This window comes from Poecilia mexicana, unplaced genomic scaffold (assembly GCF_051168715.1).
Source record: "Poecilia mexicana isolate PSO_F unplaced genomic scaffold, ASM5116871v1 scaffold_8, whole genome shotgun sequence".
Taxonomy (NCBI): Eukaryota; Metazoa; Chordata; class Actinopteri; order Cyprinodontiformes; family Poeciliidae; genus Poecilia; species Poecilia mexicana.
This window is the reverse complement of record NW_028263377.1, coordinates 1,971,838-1,996,334: the sequence shown is the minus strand read 5'-3', so window position 1 is coordinate 1,996,334 and position 24,497 is coordinate 1,971,838. Positions and strand designations below refer to the sequence as shown.

The 24,497-nt window shown below is 36.4% G+C and overlaps 1 protein-coding gene across 2 annotated transcripts in view; it reads right to left on the bottom strand.

The window, feature by feature from the left end:
- Positions 1–21,000, bottom strand: part of mllt1a (MLLT1 super elongation complex subunit a) — a 29,330-nt gene extending 8,330 nt beyond the window's left edge. Inside the window, exons 1-11 of one of the 2 annotated variants that reach the window (XM_014971919.2) lie at positions 20,855–21,000; positions 11,874–12,054; positions 10,886–10,968; positions 9,402–9,545; positions 8,086–8,211; positions 5,208–5,843; positions 4,586–4,676; positions 3,700–3,811; positions 3,337–3,436; positions 2,350–2,424; positions 1,455–1,526 (exon numbers count right to left, since the gene is read on the bottom strand). In XM_014971919.2, the coding sequence (XP_014827405.1) occupies positions 1,455–1,526; positions 2,350–2,424; positions 3,337–3,436; positions 3,700–3,811; positions 4,586–4,676; positions 5,208–5,843; positions 8,086–8,211; positions 9,402–9,545; positions 10,886–10,968; positions 11,874–12,054; positions 20,855–20,866 (1,632 nt within the window). In that variant the 5' untranslated portion in view covers positions 20,867–21,000. The remainder of the gene's footprint in view (positions 1–1,454; positions 1,527–2,349; positions 2,425–3,336; positions 3,437–3,699; positions 3,812–4,585; positions 4,677–5,207; positions 5,844–8,085; positions 8,212–9,401; positions 9,546–10,885; positions 10,969–11,873; positions 12,055–20,854) is intronic. The other variant, XM_014971920.2, reaches the window with a different exon arrangement.
- Between the last annotated feature and the right edge of the window lie 3,497 nt (positions 21,001–24,497).

The window sequence follows — 24,497 nt, the reverse complement described above, 5'->3', positions numbered from 1 at the left end:
AAAATCCATTTCACTGGGATTTGATACTACAGACCAACACAGGAAAGTTAATAACTGTGATATGGAAGAAAAATGTTTAATTTATTATTTTTCTCTAACAATAGAAAGCCCAGATGCACCGATCCACTTCTTTTTTTTTTACTTCCGATACCGATACCAAGATCTGAGATTTAGCTTCTGATACAGAAAAACAGTGCTGAACTGTCAAGTTTCTTTTTTCTTATTTTAATAAACAGATATAAATGTAATGAATTACAAATTATTTGATAACTCTCCACCAGTACAACAATTAAGTACACCAATAGCTTCATAGGTTTGGTCAAACATGTAGAAACTCAACCATAAAGAAACTGAGAAAAACAGGTTAACTCGGTCAAATATAAAAAATAAAGTGCAACAAATATTCAAAACTGAAAGAGAAAAATAACATGTTCGCTAATTGGTCAAATATAAAAAATAAAGTGCAAAGAATTTGAGTAGATTTGCTCTTATTGATACAGATATTAAAATCTGATTGGTGCGTCTCCAATAGACACTAGAAAAGTTGTCCATACATTTGTATTCATCACCCCTAAAATAAAATCCTCTTGATAAAATTAGAGCTCCAAGTCCTTTGAAGTTTTCATGTTTAGGTACTAAAACGAGAGGCGTCATGTTTGTGCCATTTTACAGAACAAATGCGTAACAGTCGCTGCTTTCCATAACTAAAATGGGCAAAATTGTCAATATGTCACTAATTTTGAAAAAAAAAAAAAAAAAAAAAAAAAAACTTTTTAATGAGGTGTTTGGATTAAATAATTAAAATCGCATGTGAATAAGCTTGTTCACGCTATAAGTCGTTAAAAATCATGCCGCACCGTCATCCTCCAACCACTTCCTGTTTTCTTCATATTTTCCGCCAGTAGTATCCAGTTGTTGATCATGTGACTTGTGATGCAAAATAAAATGTTTCCATTGCAAATTTTGACACATCCAAAAATGTACCTCATCCTAAAGCAAAAACTTATCGCAAAATTGAGTCGTTCAGAAACTTCCATGTTTCCATTAAGCAGATTTATTTTCTCAACTCCAGTTTTATGGCCAATGGAAACATTTACTGTTGCCTTCAGTTATAAAAATGCTGTATTTATCAAACATGACTTCAAATTGATCTTGTAATTTGATGCCTTGAAATTGGGCCTCCGTCTCTTTAAGAAGCTCCTGCTCTCTCTGACACTCCGCCTTCAGCTCATCTTCACAGTTATGCTGTTTACAGCCGTTCTGAGGCGTTTGCCAATTGGTGCTACCGCTAGTCTAGAAGAGCTGAGTGGGGCAAATAAAGTGGAATGTATTCTTAATAATCCTCTACTTTCTGTTTATCAAAGACATGAAACCTCTATAAAATGTCTGCTCTTTCGTAGAACAGGTTTAACTACAACAGGAGTAAATGTGGCAGAGAAAGTCATATCGCCCACCTGCTGCAGGACGTTTCGCTCCCTTAATGCCATCAGTCTGCGGTGGAGGTCCACCAGCTCCTCTGTGTAGGCCTGCAGCATTCATGAAACAAGATGTCAGAAAACACAAAGTTCACAGGAAGACGTTAGTTGTTGACTGATTGATTCTTTGACAATTTTTTCTTTTTTCTCTAAGCTGAAACCAGTGGTGTCCAAACTTTTGACCCAAATCAGCAAAATGAAACTAGCTATTTAACAGAAATGCTAAATTAAAAAAAATATATATCGTGAGCTATTTCTTTTTAACTGCCAACTGATAAATCATCATGTAATATTTTAAAGAAACAACATAGAAAATAAGGAATTTCTATGATCTGAAAGGTGTCAGATGTTTTTTTTAATAAAACAAACTAAAGTTTTGGGTTGCATATTTTTTATTTTGTTGGTCTACAACAGGAGTCTGCAACCAGATGCTCCAGAGAGCCAACTAAAGTTTTAAATACAGATGAATGCAGATTATTCTTTATATTAAATCCTCTTTTGTCGTGGAATAATTGCATTGAATTTCCACAACAAGGCGATTTCTAAATCTATATTTTTTCCTTTCATTTTCCTTCTGCATCATCTCTGTTTAGTAGCGGCCCAATGAGGGCCACATAAAATTATTAAACTTTGGACACCCCTGGCTTACAGTAATATAATTGATCATGTTCAGGGTCAGAAATTATAATAATTTGACATATTGGTTGATTTATTGAACCTTGGGTGTTTTGATTCTCATACCAACAGAAAATCCAAACAAAAGTGTGTCGTTAAAAAGGTAAAATAGTCAAAGATTTGTTTCGTTTCTTAATACAACTATTGCAGCAAAATGGTTATTTTATTTTTAAGTTTAGACATAAAAAGTTTGATTTACCCTTCCTACCTTGTCGTATCCCTTCTTCATCACCTTCTCCGAGCGAAAAGAGGAATCTGGACTTTTTCGGACAACCTGTGGCAGAAGATGGAGGCAAGCCAGAGAGAGAGATGGATCGGAGATTTTAAAATAAAAAAACAGATTTTTTTACATTTTATTTTAATGTATTTCAACAGATGACTGACAAAAAATGCAAGACCGAATTATTTAACAACTGATTTAAAATGGGAAATAAATTCAGCAAACCGAGGCCTGTCACGATAAATTGTTTGATAACGATAAATTGTCCCAGAAGTTATTCTTTAGATTTTGAGACCATTTTCAAGTCATAATAATGCAAATGCATCCTCTCAAAGATCAATAATCTCTCATTTCTAATGAACATTTAACACTGGAACTAGAAGACATTTTAAATTTCCCAAACAAATAAAACAAAAAATAAAATGGATTTAGTATTTGTAAACAAAGCTGCCCTTCAAAATAAGGGGCTGATCTTCAGACTGAAGCTTTACGTCATCCAGTCTTTCTACCAATCATGTAAATGATTGAGCTCCTTTTAATTTATCATGCGACTAAATGATTAATTGCGACAAGCTGTAAGTACACTCTGTTACCCAAGAGCTTGTACAGCTGCTTTAAGCGTCCATGAAACACAAACTTCATAAGATCTTGTTTTTGTCTCATTATTCTGAGAAACTTGAACTTAAGCTCTTTGAAATGTTGCATCAGTTCGTTGTGGTTTTGCACGAGTTGGGTTATATCCGCTCATCAGACGCCGTTTATTAAATGACTGTACGCCTCCAGTCCTGCATGCGTTTTTCTAAATGTAAATCTTCAAAACGTAACGTCATTTCTACGATTCTTTAATTTGACTAAGTGTTTAATGTCTGAGCAGCACCAGAATCAAGACATGGCTCCAGCAGACGACTGAAACCCCCGTCGGCGCGCTGATTGAAAACACAATAAAACGCTCGGTGGGAGACTCACTTTGTTGTTGGACGAGCCGTGTTTCTGTGGGGGTGGGGCGGGGTCTCGACTGGGGCGGTGCGATTCGTCGCTGCTGTCACTCTCGCTGTCCAGGCTGAGTCTGTCGGAGGCACAGGTCGAGGTCAGAGGTCATTCAAACAGACTAAAGGAACTCTGTCTGGCACTCGTAAATGCCCGTCTGCATCTGACGATGCGTAGAGACTTTTAGCAGCCAGTCAAGTGAATCAGTTTGACTGAACTACATTCTCTACCTGGCTTTAATAAAAAAAAAAAAAAAACCTGAAAATGCTGAGAATAAACAACAATCTGCATGTATAAAATACAGATTCTGGCTTAAAACTTTGTGATTTGGCTCAAACTGACCGAGAGTCGCGGTTGGGGGGGTTGGTTTTGATGGGCGTCCCTTCTTCTGAGCTGCTGTCGTCGTCGTCCGACTCTTCAGACTGGATCTCTTCCACCATGGATCTGAGCGGGCCTGAGAGAAACAGAAACACGTCAGTTCTATCATCTGAACAGATTAAAACGTTTTAATCCAACGATTTACCAAACCAACACTTGGTGTCTCTGAAATGGAATGCAGTTGTGGCTGAAACTATTAATTTTAGGATTTTTTAGCAATTTATTTTGCTTAAAACAGGAGCGTTACAAAGTTCACCGCAAGAGGAGAAACAAACTGTACCAGGTTATAATTTCCAAATGTCCTGATTGATTAAGTAACTGATTAATCAGTTATTCTGATGACTAAACTTGATTAATCGAAAAAAATAAATGGGCACATTTTGGAGACATTTCATTTAACCACTTACGCTTATTTTTTACATTAGAAATGGTTAAAAAAGCAAATACATTTTTTTAAATAATAAAAAGCATTTTATTTCTTAAAATGTAGCAACACCATTCCTTGATCATTTCTGCTAAAATAATACTTTTAACATCTGAAAAGCTGCTCAATTTAAAATAAATATGCTGATGTGTTTATTTTTTTAGATAAACTAATAATTAAACAGCTAAATGTGCTTCATAGGAGATTTTAATATTTTTTATTTAAAGAATTTGAACCAGGTGAAGCTATAACTGTGCCACTTGAGTCGATTCACTGGACACTGGATTTGGGAATAAAATAATTAATTTAAAATCCATATGCGTTCCCTAAAGACTTGAAGTGAAGACAATTGTAAGCCCAGGGTCAATTAAAAGGTTAATCACTAGAAACAACACAAATGACTAATTATTAAACCATCAAACTCACCTTGCCCTGGTTTTTGTCCAGGCTCAAAGTCTGAATCTGAACTGGAGTCAGAACTGGAAGTTGAGTTGGAAGGACTCGAAGCAGCCGATTGCTGGAAAAACAGAAATTTAAAAAGTACAACAGGTTAAATAAATATTAATAATATGAACAAATAAATGGGAAACATGAGTAGAATCAACTGAATACTTTATGTCTTAAGTTGATTGACACAAAAAAGTTCTAATTCTGCAGACAGCAGGCAAATGAAAACGTATCCAGTTAATCTTGAGTCCATTACAGATTAGGTTATTCTTGTTTTACTTGTGAATTTTTTTCCAAATTAATTTCTGTAAGATGCATTTTCCAATGAAACATCTAGCAGACAAAAATCCTATTTTCAAAATAAATTTCAGGATATTTACAAATACAAAACAATGCAACCTATTGTAAAAGTTTTAAAAAATGCATACATCAATTCTCTTGCAGGAAGGAAAAACTAAAAATGACAAAATCATCATTATTAAAGAAAATCTGATAAATTAGACATTTACAGCAGCTCTAAAGTCATAAACCCATCCTGGTTTGTGTTTGTAGCAGCGGGTTTTAACTCTTCACCGTCGCATTTACCTAAAAATCCTCCTACCTCTGACTTTGACGACGCTTCGTCCTCTGAATTGGACTCCTCCGACTCTGGAAGTTTCTTGAGCTCCTTCAGCTCCTGGGCATCGTTTTTGTTTTTGGGCGGCCAGCGGCCTTTGTCCTTGGAAGGTTTCTTCTCGCCGTAGGACTGGCTGATGGCCGAGGACGAGGAGACGCGCGGCGACGTCCCGGTGAACGCGCCGCCGGTCGGCCCCTTCAGCCCGTCGGAGCTGCCCTTCTTCTGCTTCTTGGCGCTGGGTTTGGGGGACTCCACGGTGGAGGGGCGCTTCCCCGGAGCTTTGGCCTCCACCGCTCCTCCTCCGCCTCCCCCGCCGCTTCCTGCCCCCCCTCCTTTAGGGGACATGCCGTCCATCTTCGACTCCTTCAGGGTGAGCTTGGGCTCCTTGAAGGCCGCCTTCGGCTGAACTTTCACTTCGTCCTTCACTTTGATCTCTGACGGCTTTTTCGAAGAGGAGGACGAGGAAGGGTCGCGACCGCTTTTGCTGCTCCCATCTCGGTCGTCGCCTTTGGACGACCCTTTGCTCTCAGAGTCTTTCCGCGATCGTTCACGGTGCTCCTTGGTCAGTTTGTGTGGTTTGGGTCCTTTGCTGCTGCCACCACTTCCTTCTTTACTTGGTTCCTGAGGAGAGGAAAATAGCAGGACTTTCATCGGATCTACAAATTAAAATATGTAGGTTCAGGCTCAGAAATGCTGCATTTTTGGAATTAAATTTTTACATTTATTACATCTGGGGTAATTTTTGCACGTTTAAATGTTTGCTCATGAAGCTACACAAACTTAAATATGTTCAAATCAGTCAGTTTTTAAATAGCATCATTTTGATGGCCATCAATTTAAACTAATGTTTGCAGATAGAGATTATTTTAGTAACTGAGTATTCTACTAATTATTCTGATGATTAGCTGAAAAAATTAAATACATTGGTACATTCTGCAGATTTTTTACTTAACCACTTTGTACAAGATTGAAAATACTCAAAAAAGCAAAAGAAAAACATTTTGTCGCCTAAAATGTAACAGCAGCATTCCTGTAGTTAACGCTTCATTATTTATATGAAAGATCGAATCTGCAGCTACATAAATACTCCTAACATGTGAAACACTCAGTCCTTCCTGATTGACTCACTGAAGCTAACAATTGTTTTAATAATTGATCATTCTGACAATCAATTTTTTTTTAAAGTGGCAAATTTTGCTAATTTTTCAACAATATCAGCTTGTTTTATACAATATTATAAATATAATAAGATGAAAATTTCTTTTTCACATAAGAAAAAAAAACATCTTGCAGACTAAAATCTAATATATCATCCCCTTCATGCATGTGTAGCTAAAACTATGCCACTTCAGTTCTGAGAAAAGGATATTTGCAGAAAAAGAAGATTTTTTTCGGGTGTATTACTGCTCTAAATGTGATGTTCTTTCAGCAAATGTCCTTTTTTTTAAGTGTTTACTCCAGGTAACGATTCATCGATTCCTAAATTATTTGACAATTATGTAAATTAATCTGATTAATAGTTTCTCTGCAGTTCAGTAACAGAGAAAGTTAGTCAGAATTTTTTAATTGTCCACCAAAATAAATGCGTTACCAGGGCTGAGACATTGAAACAGGAGAGATGTGAGCTCTTCTGTTTGCTCCAGATTCTCACTGCAGAGTTTTGGACCAACTGAAGGCAACAACGGATTTTGCATGACCCATGTTAAAAGAAATTACAAAAAAAAAGTGTGTTGCAATAGTCTAGACGAGAGGAAATAAATGCATAACTAACCATCAAGTTCCTTTTTTTTGTAACTCCCACCTTCTTAGTTTGGAAATATTTATCAACTTGCTTTGAGTGACCTTCAGGAGAAACTAGTTTGACCTAAAAGCTGATTTTAAAAGTGTAATCTGTTGATATCTGTTGATAAAAGCTTTCTGTTTTCAGGACTCAAAATTGTTGGAGCAGTGAAAAATTAAATTCTGTACACTTTAATATTGTTATAAATACTTCTGTTCTTCAAAACGTATCACGTCTAAGAAAACACTAAACATAAAAAATGTGTAGAAATTCACACATTAAATGCAAGTTACCTTGTTAATTACTTCAGGTGTCAAAGCTAACATGAATAAGAAAAGCAATAATTAAAATTACTTCAGGTTAAGTATTTAAAGTGGAGAAATGCTCAACATAAAGCAGATAAATAAGTTAATTTTACTGTAAATCAGGTTTTAGCAAGCATCTCTTCAATTAAAAGCTAAAAATATGGATTTAAAAAGTCAAAAAAAATAAAGTATTTGCTTTCCAGCGGTTCTCTACCATGGCCCTTGGAGCTCACTGTCCAGAATGTTTTTACTGCGCCTCTGCTCCAGCACACCTAATTCAAATGAATGCATTACCTCCTCAGCTTACCATGCAATGCTGCAGAAGCCTGAAAATCACACATTCATTTAAGACAGGTGCCTGGCTGCAGGGTAAACACCCAAAACATGCAGGGCTAGACTGAAAACCAGGAATTATCTAGAAGATTTTTTTAGATTCTGGTTATATCTTAAAAAAAACCCAAAAAAACAACAACATAGAAATAGACGCCTGCAAAAGAATAAAGTCCTCGTCAGGTCTACTCTCCAACTGATTCATCTTTGAAAAATGCGAAGGAGTCAGTTTTCCTCCTAATGTGCACCCTCACTCCGCAGATAAGAAGAGAGAAATCCTGCACACGAATGCACAAAAACAGCTGGGAACAATTACTAACTCCAGTCAGCCTTTTTCTCAAAAAGGAAAAATATACATTTTTATTTCATCTATGCCTGCAAACGATGCGGACGGATCTCACGTGATCAAGGGGACTTTAACCAAATGATGTTTCTCCCTTTGTCCTACCTTTGATACATGAGAGGTCTTTGTCTTTTTGGGGTCTGAGAAGGCTGAGAGGGGGATGGTGGGAAGCATTGGGTAGTCCGGACTGGGCCTCGACATAGCTTCAGCCCCCTCAGGGACCACCAGTATCTGAAATTAAATACACATGAGTCACTGTGTTTCTCTGCCGACACTCAAAACCACCGGTAGACTCCAAGTTCAAAACGGGAGGCAGTAATTTGGAGCGGATTACAAAGAGGTTCAGCTCATTTGAAGTAAAGTTTTACTGTTTTGATCAACACAAAGCTTTTTGAAATTAATATGTGAGAACAGATGTTTGGTTTTGTTTTATTGGTTTAGTTTGGTGGTCAAAGCAAATGTTAATCCTTTCTAATATTGAAACGATTTCTAAGCAGATCATGCCGGAGCCTGGATTTGATTAGAAATGTTTTCGGTGACTACTGGCCTGCAGGTTTTTTATTTACATTTTTTTATTGGCACATTTGTGTGTTGCAGATTTCTGCTCAGGTCCCTCTTGAAAATGAGATCTGGATCTCAATGAGAGGGGTTTTCCTGGTTAAATAAAGGAAAAAATACTTGAATTACATCAAATATGTTCTGATAAAATACAAATGCTAAGCAGCAATTAACAATATTTTTTTAAATTTGTTTAATATTAAGACAGCACACCAAAAGTTGTCCAAATACAGAAATATATAAAAACATTACGGATAAGATTCTGAAGAAACAAGTGTGGATTTCCAAGTTTGATCAATGGATTTGTACTCAAATAATAACATATGGAAAGATATGAAGAAAAGGAAGAATAAATTAAATGTTTCTCCATATAGAAGACATTTTGAAAGTATCATTAACAAGAACGGCTTTTCACAAAATATTTAATACAATTTAGTTTGTTCAACACTTATGTTTTTATCAATTGTCTTTTCTACATGTGGATCACTTGAGTTGTTGAAAATATCTCAGGTGAATTTTATTAAATGTCGCCACTCTTGCAGGATTTTACTGTTTTCTTACAGTGACTTTAACATATCAGAGTTTTACCACTGACCACTGATTTGATTGGCTGACGCATTGTATCATTTATTTTCACACAGTGATGCTACAACTCACTTTTAAGCATTTTTTTCTGAATAATTTAATGCTTTGGAAGCTGTGTACAGAGGCCAGAAACGCTCTCGTTGTTTTCAAAGCTTAACACAACTACAGGAACTGTATTTAATGAGTGAAATGAGAAATAAAATGGTCAGATTTTTACTGTAATCTGACCTAAAGTCCTCTTAGCTGTTGTTGAGTAAAGCTGTCAGTGACAGACTTACCCCTCCCGCCTTGATGAGCTTTTTCCTGAATTCTTTGGTGGGGTTGTTGAAGGTGAGTTTCTCACAGCGCAGGTGGTTAACGGGAGGGTTTCCCTCCAAGTTAAGGAACAGGTCATAATTGAAGATGACTTTTTTTGGCTCCTCCTGAAGAGAGAGAGGATTAAAACTTGCTTTATGTACCACAACAGAAACTGAATGAAACAGTTTTTGTAAGAAAAAAGTATTTCTGAATAATAATCATTGAATAATAAGTGACATTTCTTGGAAGGAAATTTTGAAGAAATCAGGAAGGAAATGAGAATTATGTACACTTAATGTTATGTCGACACCAAACTAATGTTAATAGCACAAACTTTTTCTCTTCCTTTTGAACTCCAACCATTTAAACTTTCACTAAGTCGCCAAGTTGCAAAATTAATTACAGAGAAATTATGTGAGCTCACAAATAGAAGTGAACTAATTCAGAGTTAAGAATCCGACTCAGAGACTGGCAAGTAAAATACTTGATGTGTTTTTATAAAACTAAACATAATTTAAATAAAATATCTACAAACATATAGTAGCATCAAACAAAGAAATTAAGGCAGAAATCTTCACAATAAAAGCTTTTCAAAATAAAAGCAGCACATTTGGATTTGCTAAATAAATTTTAATTTTGCTTTCATTTATAAATAACACAAGGTGCAGGGAACTCCAGTTTTTGAGAGCTTGTATCATGCATGGTTTAGACCATGGTGTCCAAAGTGTGGCGCATGGGCCATTTATGGCTCTCGAAATGATTTTGTTTGGCCCTTCACCAAAAGTCAACAAAAGGTAAAACATTTGGCCAATGAATAGAAAACAACGAATGCTTCAAAATTTTTTGAAAATTGTCATTTAAAAAGGCATCTGAAGTCCTTTTTGTGTTTTTAATCATTAATGATTTCCATTTTTGGTGACTGTTTTTATTGCTTTTTTTGTGTTTTGTGATGTAAAGCACTTGTTGCAGAAATGTACTGTACGAATAACTTGATTGAATAAAAATAAAATTATTATTGAGCGGGTAAAATTAAAAATAAATCAAATGATTTTTTTAATTTGACAGTTTGGACACCACTGGTTTAGATGTTTCCTTGCTTGAACGCACACAGACTTGAATGACGGCAACATTTTCAGGCTGCAGCAGAACTTGCTGAAAGGCTGAGGAGATAATTTGGTGATTTGAATCAGGTGTTGGAGCAGGGCCACGTCTAAAACCTGCTTCGACCCTTTGAGGACCGAAGTCGACCACTTCTCGAACAACAACAGGTTCCAACACATTCAACATCTGTCCGCACTCTAATGACACCAGATTCCACACACTTTAAGGATAGATGGAAGGACATATGAAACATTTATGGAACAATGAATCAGGCATTTAAAAACAGCTTTTTTCCTACTCTGTTATCCCACATTTTCTTTCTCCACACCATAAAATACGTGTAGTACTGTTGAGGCGTTCGCACCTTGTTCTTGAAGTAAACCTCGATAGGCATGATGAAGCCTGCGTAGCCCGATTCCTCCACTTTGTATGGAGGCTCCTTGCATACTGCGGACAGACATACACTCATCACTGACAATTTATATGTTCATATGGGTGATTTTAATCACAATATGTTGCAGGATATTTTGCTGTCATAAAAGTGAAGACAAAGTATGTACAACTACTTTACCGTATCTTTTAATTCATCTGTAGTCTGACTGCTGCAGTCGAAGTCCCGTAACAAAACAGAATCCATTTTTATAACAGGCTTCTTCTACAGAAGTTAGATTTATTTTTTCACTAAACTGTATACTTTACATGCATTTAATCATATTTTTGAAAAAAAAAAAAAAAAAAAAAAAATATATATATATAGTAATGCTTTCATGAAACCAACGGAGGACAAAATGGCAAAAGTGATAATACTGTAAATTTTTTTGGAGGAAATGCAGTCTATTGTTCTCAAAATAAAACAAATATTGTATCACGGTAAAAAAAAAAATCCCAATAATTATAAATATGATAAATACCCATCCCTAACTCAGTGTACTTTTCAGAATAATCCCAATTTAAAATAAACAGAATTTTAAAAAAACATTTCCAAATTGAAAACAATCATCGTAAATTAAAATCAAAAACTTCTCACATACCAAATGTTTAACTTTTTTGTTTCTTGTACCAGTCTACTTGAGCTTAATATGATGGAATAATTTAAAAACATTTGTTAAAATGGTCAAATTTGTATATTAATTCATAAGACTTTTAGAAATGTAAATTGGATTGATGGATTATTCTTTTTTGTTCATTTTTATTACACTTATATCTCTTATACAGATTATCTCAATCATCTGTTCTTAATCTGACCTCTTTCAAAGCTTAAAGAACTGCTGAATTTCAGATGCATCACAAAAAGGAGAGCTTTGAATAAACAGTGTAAGTATATGTGTTTAAATCTAATGTTGAGCGTTTACCTCTCTTGGGTTTGGGGAAGCTGTCATGCAGGCGGAAGACGACCCTCTCTACAAAGTGCTGGATGTCGCCGGTCTCTGGGCCTCTGACAAAAACCATCCAGTCGTGGGTGAAGCCTTCAGAGGTCACTTTCTTCTTCAGCTGAGCTCTGTGACCCAACTCCAGCTTCACCTGCACCGTGCACTGGAAAGGAACCAAAACAAAAACAAAGTTATATTAAAAAATGCATAAAAGGTTTATCAGGAGGCAGAGACTTCAGATCAACTTGCTCCAACCTCGTAATCTATGTGTATCGCTTCTTTTCTCTTGATAGCTTTATATTATCAAGCCAAAAATTAATGAGTTTCTTCATGTCAGCTTTGCTGAACATCTTTACAAGTCCAGCCACAGATTCACAGGTAGATCTCCATCAACATTTGACATGAACATTTGAAGTATCGCATCAGAAAAGGTTGATGGACATGGTCATATTCGAGATAAATTTATCAATTTCACAAACATGTTTTTAAGTTTGCTTTAACACAGAGGGAGAGGACTTTCAGCCTGGAGCGGCCAGTCAGAGACAACCGAGGCTGGGATTGGAGTGGTGAGACGCTCCCACTCACTGGTGGGGTGGTGCCTTACCAGAGGAACGAAACTCTGAAAAATTTTCAAGTTCAAGCCACCAGCATGGAGGAAAGGACTCTGCAGTCAAGAAATTGTTTTTATCCTTTTATTTGTCGGTTATACTCCTAAAATGAGAATAAAGTGGTGTTATTTTCCCATGCTTGGCCAAGCTTGTGAAGTAACTGGTGTATTTAAGTGAGCTGTACTGGTGCAGTGTTATCAAATAAATTTGTAATTCAGTAAATTTCTGTCTACGTCTAAAAAAAATAAACATTTTAAGTCAATTCACCTGTTTTTCTGTATTGGCTGAACCGATAGATCTCTGCATCAGAAGTGAAAAAAGTGCATCGGTCCATCCCTAATGGAAATATTTAATTACACTGATCTATAATGAAAACGACCTTTAGCGTGAGCCCTGTCCAGGTGGCTTCATACCACTTCTTCTGCAGTGATAAATTACAGCAGCAGAAACACCTTGCAAACTAAGCCGTCTTATGAAATAAACATAAGCGAAGCCAGCAACGCGATTAATCCGAGAACCCACTATTCATCATTTCCCCGATTCCACCTTGAACAAAAACCTTCAAGTCTCTGCTCAAAGTCTGGTGACACTTCAGAGGGGAAGGAAGGGAGGCGTCTGGACAGACACAAAGCTGGACTGGTGTCGGGACGCTCTCAGTGAAATTAAGAGTAATTTGACGCCCAAGCAGCCTGATCTCAAAAGAGGAGTCCAGAAAAGGAGCGCATTATTGGACTACTGCTGTCTGCCACGGACAATAACAGGAGAGAGCCTCGCAAATGACGCTGTGATTATAGAAGATGAAGAGGAGTGCAGAAGGAGAACACCGAGACGGGGTGCTGGTGAGGAATGAAGTGGAGAGAGACGGGGGTAGGGGGGCAGAAAGGCACTTTATGTCCAGGGACAGCCTGAAGAATGTGGGGATTTGGAAATGGCACGGTGCGGCTCGTGAGTGGAGGGATTAGACGGGACGGGACCGCGATGAGCTCGTTTGGCGCTCACCTCCTCCCTGCCTGGCTCTCTGCCTGGCCGTCCTGTGACAGTAATGCCCTTAAACTCCAGACTGCAGCGTGCCAACAGGGAGACAACGAGGGAGTCGCTCTGATCATTAACCACACCCTCCCCCACCAAGGAGTCGCAGAAAATCAGATAAGCAAAACATAAAGAGAAAGGCTGGAGTGTTTTATTAAGCAACTGAATAGTTTACTGAATAGTTAAACTGAAGTTTAATTTTACACTGACATTTTATCAATTAATTCGGCTAATCTGATGCTGAATGGCCGGGAGTGGGTATGAATATCTGCCAATAATCAAGACGTATTAGCCCAACAGGGAATAAATGAGGGTGATGAATTACAGACGTGACAAATAGAGGGAAATTAATGAGCCACTCTTTTAATGACATAACAATCAATGAAGCCAATATTTCAAGTTAAGTATGGCTTAGTCATTTGCCCCAGCTCCTTGACTGCAAGAACTTTAAGCTTTTAATTGGACAAGATCCTGTAAATGGATAATATTTATGCTTTTGAATAAAAGTCATGCTCATAAAATCGGTGTAAACATAATAAAATTAGACTTCAACCTAAGAGTACAATTTAAATCAGCTGAATAATAATATGAAGCTGTTTCAGATTAGTTTTCTTTTAAATTTTGATAATCGGTCGCAAAAATCAGTGCTTAATTTTTTATTTTGTTTGGACAAAAAAAAAAACACATTAGGAAATGTATTTTTGCAGAAAGACCAACAAAACATACAAACACAAAATAACCTTTTGAATTAAAGCAATACAATCAAGAGAAGTACCATATTTACACATTAAAAATTGATATTGCCATGGAAATACAAATAATCAAATGTTTACATAAAATAATATTAAATCAAACTAAACTTTTATCATTTAAAGTCAATTAGAAATACCACCAGGATGTTTACTTGCTAAATGCCAAAATAATGTGAGTATGTGAGTCAAACAATCAAGTTTTATTCCTCCTGACAGATCTGGTTTAACAGTCAGGATTTGGAGGAACGGTATTCTCAGGCTTGAAAGTTCTCTTTTTTTGTGAATAATAAAAATTAAGGCCAAAAAGCCCTAACACAATAAATTTAGATGGACAATAAATTGTTCCAGACATTATGGTGATAAACGATACTATTGTTTTGAGAATATTTTCACATGATTTAGGCATAATAATGCAAGAACACCTTCTCAAACATTAAGAACATTTAGTACTGGAGCTGGAAAGACATTTTAATTATCCAAAATAAACAAAAACAAATAAAATGGATTATGCCGTCTCAAATAAACAAAACATATTAGTCATTCAGCTCGGACAGCTATTACCAGCTTTCACCAACATCTTTCCAGGGTCTTTTGTTTTTCAGGGTTTTTACAGACATTTCATAACCCGTCTGCTTCCTGAACAGCATGATGGCTGCACAGTCTCATGTTGTATTTGCCTAATTGTTGGAACAGATGAACATATAACCATCAAGCATCTGGAAAGGATGACCCAAAGTTTCCTTCTCTGTAATTTTGCATGTTGAATCAGTTGCATTAATATTAGGTGTGTAACGCACAAAAATTTTAAACCAAATGGTTTTTGGCTATTTTTTTTCCCCTTTATTCAGCAAAAGAAATACTCAAAACTTTCTGATAAATTAGGTTTAATCCAGGATAAGTATTTTTGTTTGATTTTCTCAATAAAATGATTACTATAAAACCACCTGGATATCATGTTGTTGCTTGGAAATGTTTTCATAAGACCGAGCCAATATTTGATGGTTGAATGATACATGGAGCTACGTTTGCATTTTAGCTGATTTTCCTCTTAACTAAAGATTTTAACATTTTGCTCTGAGTCATTCCAGGTGAGTAATAAAGTTCAGGTGAGAGTGAGCTAAAATATGACCTATCATTGTTGAGCAAAGCTTGAAAGCCATGAAATCATTAACTGGGCTTTCCAAATAAAGGTAGTAGTTGGGAACTTCTGAATTGGCCTTTAGCAAAAATAATGTTGGCAATCCTAAATTACTAAAACAGGAAAGATTTAGTATCATTTACTGTCAGTAAATAAGTCAGGTCCACAACTTCAACTCTCTGCGTGCCAAATATTGCATTTAAGTAGTTGGATGGACTCTCAGTATCCTAATTTCATTAAATGCTCGTGACATTCACCAATAACACAGCGATACATTTGTCGTATTTTAAGTTCCTTGGTGAGAATACCCCTCTAAGTCACAACATTGTCAGGAAAAGTAGCAATTATAAGTTACTAATAAATAAATAAAATCTATATTGTAGCTTTTTTTAAAATCCAAGTGTCTATTTTTCCATTAAAATCAAAGATCATATTAACTTATAAAAAACAATGCGAGAAGAGAAAAAACAAGCTTAAAACACCTGGATACTAATTACAGAAATAAAATGTTTATTTATCTGAAATAATAATATGCAGACAAATTCACAATTTGAAGCAAAAATAATGGATATTTCAATCAAAAGAAATGCACGGGACTAAAAAGCAAATAAAGCAAAGCTGCTAAAACAGCGACGATGTGTGCATGACCACGCTGTTTTTTTCTCTCCAACTGAGGGGAAACACAAATTCTGGCAGACATGCTGGCTCCCATGAAAACAATGAACTCCCGGCGGCCATAAATAAATAACATCCATTAATCTCTTCAAGCTAATAAACGATTGAAAGAAAAGCAGGAACACTGACCCAAAGAGAGCACACACACAGGGACACCAAGCAATGACCAAATTTCCTTTGGGTGAAGATCAGACTATCATAGCCTACATCAGCAGGAACAGTGAAACGTTAATCTGTTTTGGAAAATCTTACGTCCTAAAGAGACACTGACCAATTACAAATACAGTCAGTGAGGCCTCCAGTGAAAGCAAGTGACTATTTGAAACTGGGTGTGTGAATTAGAGTGTAAGAAATTTAACAAGCTGCATGACAAATCAAACATGTCAACCCAGCTGCACTGATCCTGCAATAAGATATGATCATAAGAAACCAGAGGAGATCAGATGCACATAAAGTCCCAATTCCTCTTTAGTTATAGACATATGAAGCAACATGACCAAACAAACCACTGTGATGCAACGATATTCCAATTTCCCCAAGACTTTAATTCAAACAAAACATTGACAGACTTCTATATTTCTTGGATTTGGTTCAGTTCATTCAAACGCCACACAACTCTGCAGAACATCTTGACATTTCAACCACTGCAGACTGACACACTTTGCTGTTGCAACATGATCTTCATAACACGACTGGGAATGACAACTCAATTACGGAGCTTTAACACAGAGTCAACTAATAGATACACTGAGAAATCATCTGTCAGCAAGAATCAGACGATATTGACCTTGATTAACACTGACCGGTGACAGGTCAGTCAGTCAGGGTTTCTTTAAAGGGGACATATAAAGCGATATCTGTCATATTTTTGAAATCTGTTCAGTTTCTCTATTCACTATTAGTCTTTTTGAACTATTACTTCACAAAACAAACAAGTTAATCAGTTTCCGGCTAACCAATTTTGTGAATCTGCCATTTTTATTTCTCACATTATTTTTGGATTTAAATTGTGAAGGTGTGTTAACCCACAAATTTAATTACACCCAGCATCAGAGTCTTTTCTAAGTGGCTGGTTAAATGTTATTTTTCTTAGAAATGTACCCACACGGTGGGGGAAAATCCTCTTTATTTGCACAAAGAACTTCAAGGACGAGTGCCACCAGTATAAAGAAGGATTTGCCAAACGAGTGAAGGGTGAGTTCCTTCTGTCTATGGAAACAACGGACACAGCAAAGTGATTGATAAATTGTAAATTATGCTAAAATGACAATCAGGTTTTATCCTGCTGAGCTTCTCCAGGACTTCTGTTTCAGTAATGCTAGCCAAACTAACCACATCAACCAATATAAGCTGAGGAAAAGTAGTGAAATGTGAATGGTATATTCATTTTCTGCTTTTAAATAATACCAAGATACCTTTTTAGATATTCTTATAATTCTTAGAGAAATATCAGTTGGCAAAGCTGATCAGAAATTGGCCATAACATTGTGACTGGTCCATTTTTAGAGTTAATTTTTACTTTCGGTGTCTGTAAAAAAATAAAAACTACTTTCAAACTGATTAAAAATCCAGTTTTTGTCATTACTGTCCTTAATTTTGGAAATTGGTAGTTATGTTAATATCAAGATATGTGCACTGAAATAAACTACAAGATGCTACCAAACCACAGAAGAAGAAAAACTTGTGTTTTTCTGGAATAAACAGAGAAGAGTGAAAGATTTTTGGCAGATTTGAGCTGTTTCTTTGCAGGTGAACGTGAACACATCTTAAAAAAATGTAAAATATAGGACAGTGGTATTAAATACTTGTGATTAGCCCATTTTCCAATAGTAGTGACAAACCTGGAGTTTCAGTTAGAACAGACCAAAAAGCTGGAATTTGCTTTTAACTTGTACCAGAAGTCGACTTTGGGCGGTTGAGACTTCAAAGGGGGTCAACGCTGAATAGAGTCTAGCTCCATGAAAGTGGATGAGCCACTTTCCACAAGTGTGTGTGGCTTCACCCTGAAAACCCAGCCTCCTGCAGCCTCAGGCATTTGGGACGCACCAAGCTGCATTTCTTCCACAGACAGCAGATCTATAATTTGGCTTACTGAGCTTTCTGCATAAAATGTTCATCTTCAGACGACATAAACCCTAAGTGAGCAATTTTGTACATTAATCAAATGTGGATTAGAAACTAACCCTTAAAATTATACAATACATTGTGAGGTCATTCGCCACTAACACACACAGACTCCAATAGATTTACCTACATGCATTTTATCCTCTTTACCTAGAACATATAAAATACTAAAAACTACAGACTTCTGCCAACATTTAAATAGTTTTAAAGGGATTTTTCATGAGCAAATAAGACCAATAAAAGAAGAAACAGAGGGAAGACTTGTCTACAGAAGATGAACAGCAAGCAAAAAAAAACCCTACTTTCTGTTTGTTTTATAGTCTTAATGACAGGGTTTGTTTTAAAACACAGGGTTCATTATGCTCCCAATTACCGTAAAAGAGAACAACCCAACTAGGTTTTATTCATTAAGCCTTTTACAATGTGAATTAAATTATAATTATTTTAGGAACTTCTTCCTTTATATTCTTAGAAGATAAAAAAATGCAACCTATAAACACAAATGCTCTTTTCAGACATATAGGAACCTGAAATTTACAAAAAGCAAGAAAAACCTTGGAAATGGTAAAGATTGTGTCACTCTGTAGACAAATCCTGCTTTTGTCAATGCTACTAGGATTACAACTTGTACTAATTCAGCAGACTTTGTATCGATTCAATAATTTGAGTTGCTGCAAGAGAGTGGATTGAGTTTGATGAAAAGCTCAAAAACACTGTCGTTTTCTGGTTCCTAAATACAACATACATAATCACTACTGGATCTGGTTGACAACACTCTTCAGTTTGGATGGTGTTACTGAGTGAAGACAACTCAAGTTAGCTACATTTAAAAAAAACAACTGATTTGATACATGAGCACTTAAATAGTGTAGGATCAGATTTCTATCAGATATCTCAGCATTTAACATCAATATTTACTATAAAAAAGAATGTAAGCAGAATGACTTTCTTCTTGTGAGCCTTCATTCTCTGCTGCTGTTTAAACAGTAGAAATATCAAATTATAAACTATAGAAAATGACTACTACAAATCAGCTCATACAGTTAGCAGCAGCATAACCACTAAAACCATTTCATTTATTAACAATTGTTGACAATATCAATTTTTATCTACAAACTATGCTTTTCAGTTATTCTGGGTAACAACATAGTCTGTATTGTAAATTGAGGGACAATTGTTCTAGCAATGCCGTAGGTGTCTTACTTTTTAATTTACACACATGCTTGTATTATTTGAACGTTAGATTTTAGTCCTTCAGTTCAAAGCATCAGTTTGGCATACTTTATTTCTATTATTTAGCTAACACACCTCTTAGGATCTTGTCCTTCTCTACTCATGTGGCTTCTGACCATTTTTACCTCCTACAATTTAAAATCAGGTCAACTTCACATCTGTAATATTGAAATTCATACTTTTCCTAATTAAGATATCTGTCCATTTTATATACAAACCTACGATAAAGGGGGGAGTCACTGAATTACAAAAATAAATTATAAAATATCAGAAAATTTTCAGGTATTGTTACCCCTCTAGATAAATAGACAATTATGTGTATTTTCATATGTACAATAGGTGAAAATAGATATTTTTTAAGTCAGTGGAGGAAATAAATAGAGGTACATATGTAAAATAATGCATTTTTTTGATGAACTGATGGAAATGTGTGTGCAGTGATGAGTGGCTCTACTGAAAAATATATATTTATGTAACAATACAAGTAACAGTGGATGTATGGATGGGAAAACTATGCATTGATGAATGAATGAAAAATATATGCATGCATCTATGAAGTATTGAGAGATAGATTTATGAATAGATGGTGGATGGAAGGAAAAATAATTGTAAAAGTAAATACAGATGTACTGTTTGATTCAATGGATAACTGCATGCACGAAAAGAAAAACAGATATCTGGACAAATGCATGGGTGCAACTTTTGGACAATGATTTAAGTAATCTGGAAATACAAACATTTCTTCCTCATCCAACCTGGAAAACACCCAATACTAAATTCCACACTTTTCCATTCTGCGTAGAAACCCTGTGCAGTCCTGAACGTGGTGAACATTAACCAGCTGTGAGCAAATAATGCAAATATACTCCAGAGTGTTGTAAGATTCCTGTCGTTATCAGTTCCTCTGTGTTGTTCAGATTTCAGGCCGTTGGCGGCGGAGACAACACCGCCGCCAGCCTCAGCAGCCTAACCTGGGGCAGGACAAATCTTTTCCCCCAGCGCCTTGTAGCTGCTCCTTAGCCTTTAGCCAACGGCCGACACTCTCCTCATACATAAATTAGCTTAGCTTAGCTTCACCAAAAGCCCCGATATAAACTGACTGTCGCGAGCTGTAAACGGTTTGCGTGTGTTTCTGAAGGAACCAGGGCAGAATAAAAACCCAAGCGGGGGTCTCTTTGTGTGCTTGGATGTGGCTAGGCAGCGGTGCTGAGTGCTGTAGTAGTAAATACCGATGTATGAGTGCCCAGCTAGCACAGCTCCAGAGCCAAACAACTACGAGTTTTTTTTTCTCCCCTTTCTCACGCGCAGAAAGGAAGATTCATTTCTCCCCTGCCAGCCAACCGCCTGCGTGCTGCCCCTTTCCCCGCTAAAACCTCCCATTCCGAAAGGAGACACGAACCGTACCTGGTTCTCCATGTTTCTCCGGCCTCTGTGATTGTTGTAATTATTTACAGCGGCGTTTGTGGAGCGTCTCCCCGGCCTCTCTGCTCCTCATTGTGTGTCAATCCAGCCCCAGAAGCGGAAGGCAGACGGCTCCCCTCCCCTTCCAGACGGCTGCTGGCAGGCGACCAAAACAGAAAGCCCTTCGGACCAATCAGAGCGCTCCGAATTCAAGCCCTACTCTGAAAATTGGCCAATCGGAAGAGGGAAAAGGCGGGACAATAACCGAGCTGCAAATACAATGGGCTCTTTGCACCTAAGGCGTTGACGTCACATTTCCAGGAGCAAATGCGGCTCACTTTTTTCCGCTTTCAGTTACCATGACTGGTAGAAAAGACTAAGTCGTATTTCAGATGCAAGAAAAACAATACTATTAACATTGTTGTCTTCCTAATATAATGGGCTTTTAAGTTTTCGTTAATTTCCAAGCGATCCTGAATTAAGAAGATGGCTTGTAAATATCTGTCGCTACCAGCTAACGCCGCACAGCAAAGTTTGCAGCCTTCACTTCACTCCGGATCAGCCTAAAACTACCGGGGATACGGATGGTAAATAAAGGAGCCTCCCTGAGTTATTTCCATGGAATCACTTCTATATTCAGCCTGAAAGAGTTTATGGGAACGAGAGAGCAGACCAGAGCCAGACAGCCGAGCGACTGATCCGCCTGTACATCCTGCTGTAAACACCGTCCTATCTGAGCTCTTCACAAGAAACATGCAAAGGTAAAAAAAACGAAATAACACGGAGACATGAAGCAACACGGTCATATTTTTCTAAAAGCAGCAACTTTGAACCTGAACAGCTGAACCAGATCTCTGACACCAGAGCTGCGCTACTGTCAAGCTATGAGGCTTGTTGAGCTCCGTCAGGCTTCGGAAGTAAAAAGTCCGAACCGTAACCGAACCCCGTTAGTCTGTGACACTAACGACAATAAACACACATAATATACTTGAAAATAAGATAAATATATTGTCCGTTAGAATGTTTAGATACTTAAATAGCACATTTTACAAGAACAATGTCCGAGAATATTGCCTACTAGCATAAGCTAACGTTAATGTTAGCCACAAAGTTTAAGTAAAACTCACCTTCGTGTCAGTGAATGTATAACGAGGCGAACATCTTAAAACCTTTCTCCAGCTGACTTGTTGGGGCTTCGGATCGATGTACAAACCTTGGCCAAGCCCTGCAAGCACCTAATGTAAATGATATTTGTATTGGATCGGAAACAATCGAGCCGCTTTACCCCGAACGCGGAAGCTGAGGTGCAAAGAGCCCATTGAAGCATTTTCTGGTTGTTGTCTCGAGTGACAGCAAGAGGGTCCCAATAGTTACGGCTCAGTTTCAATTATAAAATGCACTCGATGCTAATTGATTATAAATGAATGGAAAACAGAATTTTACTCACATATTCAGTGTCTTAAGAAAGTATTCACACATCTTTAATTTTCTTACATTTTGACATTTTGAAAACACTGGTTTTAATGCATTTTAATAGGATTTTATGTAAAAACCAGCACAAAGTAGCTCATATTCAGGGAACAAATGTGCCTTTTCCAATAAAATTCTGCAATCTGATGGTAGATTTAAAGAACCATGATTAGGTCAAGAAGGAGAAGAAGTGGTGGTGGTTGAGGTGTATAAACAACTCAGTGTTCTCCTGTACAGTGCAACATTTCCTGCCATCAACTGTTGGAGTTCCAGCAAAAAACAAAAAGTATCTACAACCTGATAAAGAAGGCTGGTTCTGTTCTGGCGGCTACTGTGGAACCGCTGGAGATGTTGATCCAAAGAAGGATTTTTCATAAAATCAAGAAAATTATTAACAACTTTCAAAATTCAGTCAGAGGCTTCTTTAGGGCCGCTGTAATACAGACTGCTGCATATCATTCCTGTTCACAGCCATCAGAATCCACAACAACTCTTTAAAGAACCTTAGATAATAAGTTACAACCATCCTTTGGGACTAATGGAGTATTTTTTAATTTGAGAGTTCCACCTGACTGGTAAACAAAGAAAAACATATATTCAATGGAGAACATTTAAGAAATCTTAATAAAGTGTATCATAAACTGTTGATTAATCACATTTACCGATATGTGATCAACTCTTGAGTCTGTCCAGGCTTCCAAATGTATCCCACTGCTCTTGTTTCTCTAAAAAAGGCAGTAAAAATGATGTTGAACTTGAGCTCTGCAGGCGCTATCACACGTAAATCTCATCTGTCACCTCTATTATAGTATTATTTATATTGTAAAGTAAATCCAATGACAACAAAGGACTCTATAAATAGCAATAAACTGAAACGTCTGATGATACTAAGAAATAAAGTATTTATGGGGCGGTAACCAATTAGTCTTCATGAGGTCATTATTCGTCAGTGCAGCTGTCATGATTTAATTCCCTACTTAAGATCTCTGCTGCATGTCTCTGTCTGACTATAAATGGAAATCATTAGTGTCACAAAGTCTTAATTAGAACAATAACTACAGCACAGATGTACAATACTTGATTGATTTCTTCTTTTTTTCAGCTGGTAATTTTGACTTAATGGGTACAATAAATATGCACTACCTGGCGTTGTTTAAAAACACCTAAAATACCTTGACTGACTGATATTTTTAGCTTTTTAGCTTTTTTTAGCTTTAAGAATGAGAAATATAGGAAAGTCAAAACAATCATTAAGGATTTTATACTTCTCATAATACTTTGTATTTCATACACATGAAGCCCAACTTGACACACTGTATAATACATTTGGTCCTGTGAAATTAACCAGCATCATGTATTTTCCTTTACACAAATGATAGGTATCACTGTTTCAAAATTAGAATAACATCAAAAAGGTAATTTATTAAAGTGGTTCAATTTAAAAAGTGAAACTCGTATATCAAGTAACTACATAAAGAATTTAAACTATTTTATTATTATCTTATTTATTTAATCGTTGTTTAATTGGATTGGGAACAAATTATATTTTCCACAACAACATGTTGATAAAACATTAAAAACATGTTTTTCTATTAATTAAAGAAAATATGGCTTACATAAGTCTAAAATTAAATTTCTCAGAAAATAGTTTTGGATTAAAAATTATTATTTTCGACTGAATGTTATGTTCAAGTTATATCTTAAACAAAACTTCTGACATATCAGTTGTTCCAGCAGCAGTCGGTGACACCATCAAATGTAGCATCAGATGTATTAATTTAAAGTTGAGTGGAAGGAAAAAGTATGGCAGAAAAGCACGGATAACGGCAGCGAACATAGAGGAGAAATTGGAGGAAAATTCACCAGCAGTGAACTGCAGATTAATCTGTGCTTTAACAACCGTCTCTCCATCCCAAACATAAATATTTTTACTGGTTATATATCATAAATGAACACAGATAAATAACTGAGTTTCACATTTTGAAAGGAATTATTTAAATAAATGGATTTTTGAATGATTTTCAAATTTTCTTCTGAATTTTCTCTTAAATCTATCAATCATTGTATGGATTGTCATAAAGGATTGGGTGTTTGAGTACCAACAATATCTTCCACAACCTCCTTTGAATACTTTAAGGCTTTAAAATGGATGAATTTACATAATAAAATTTTAAAA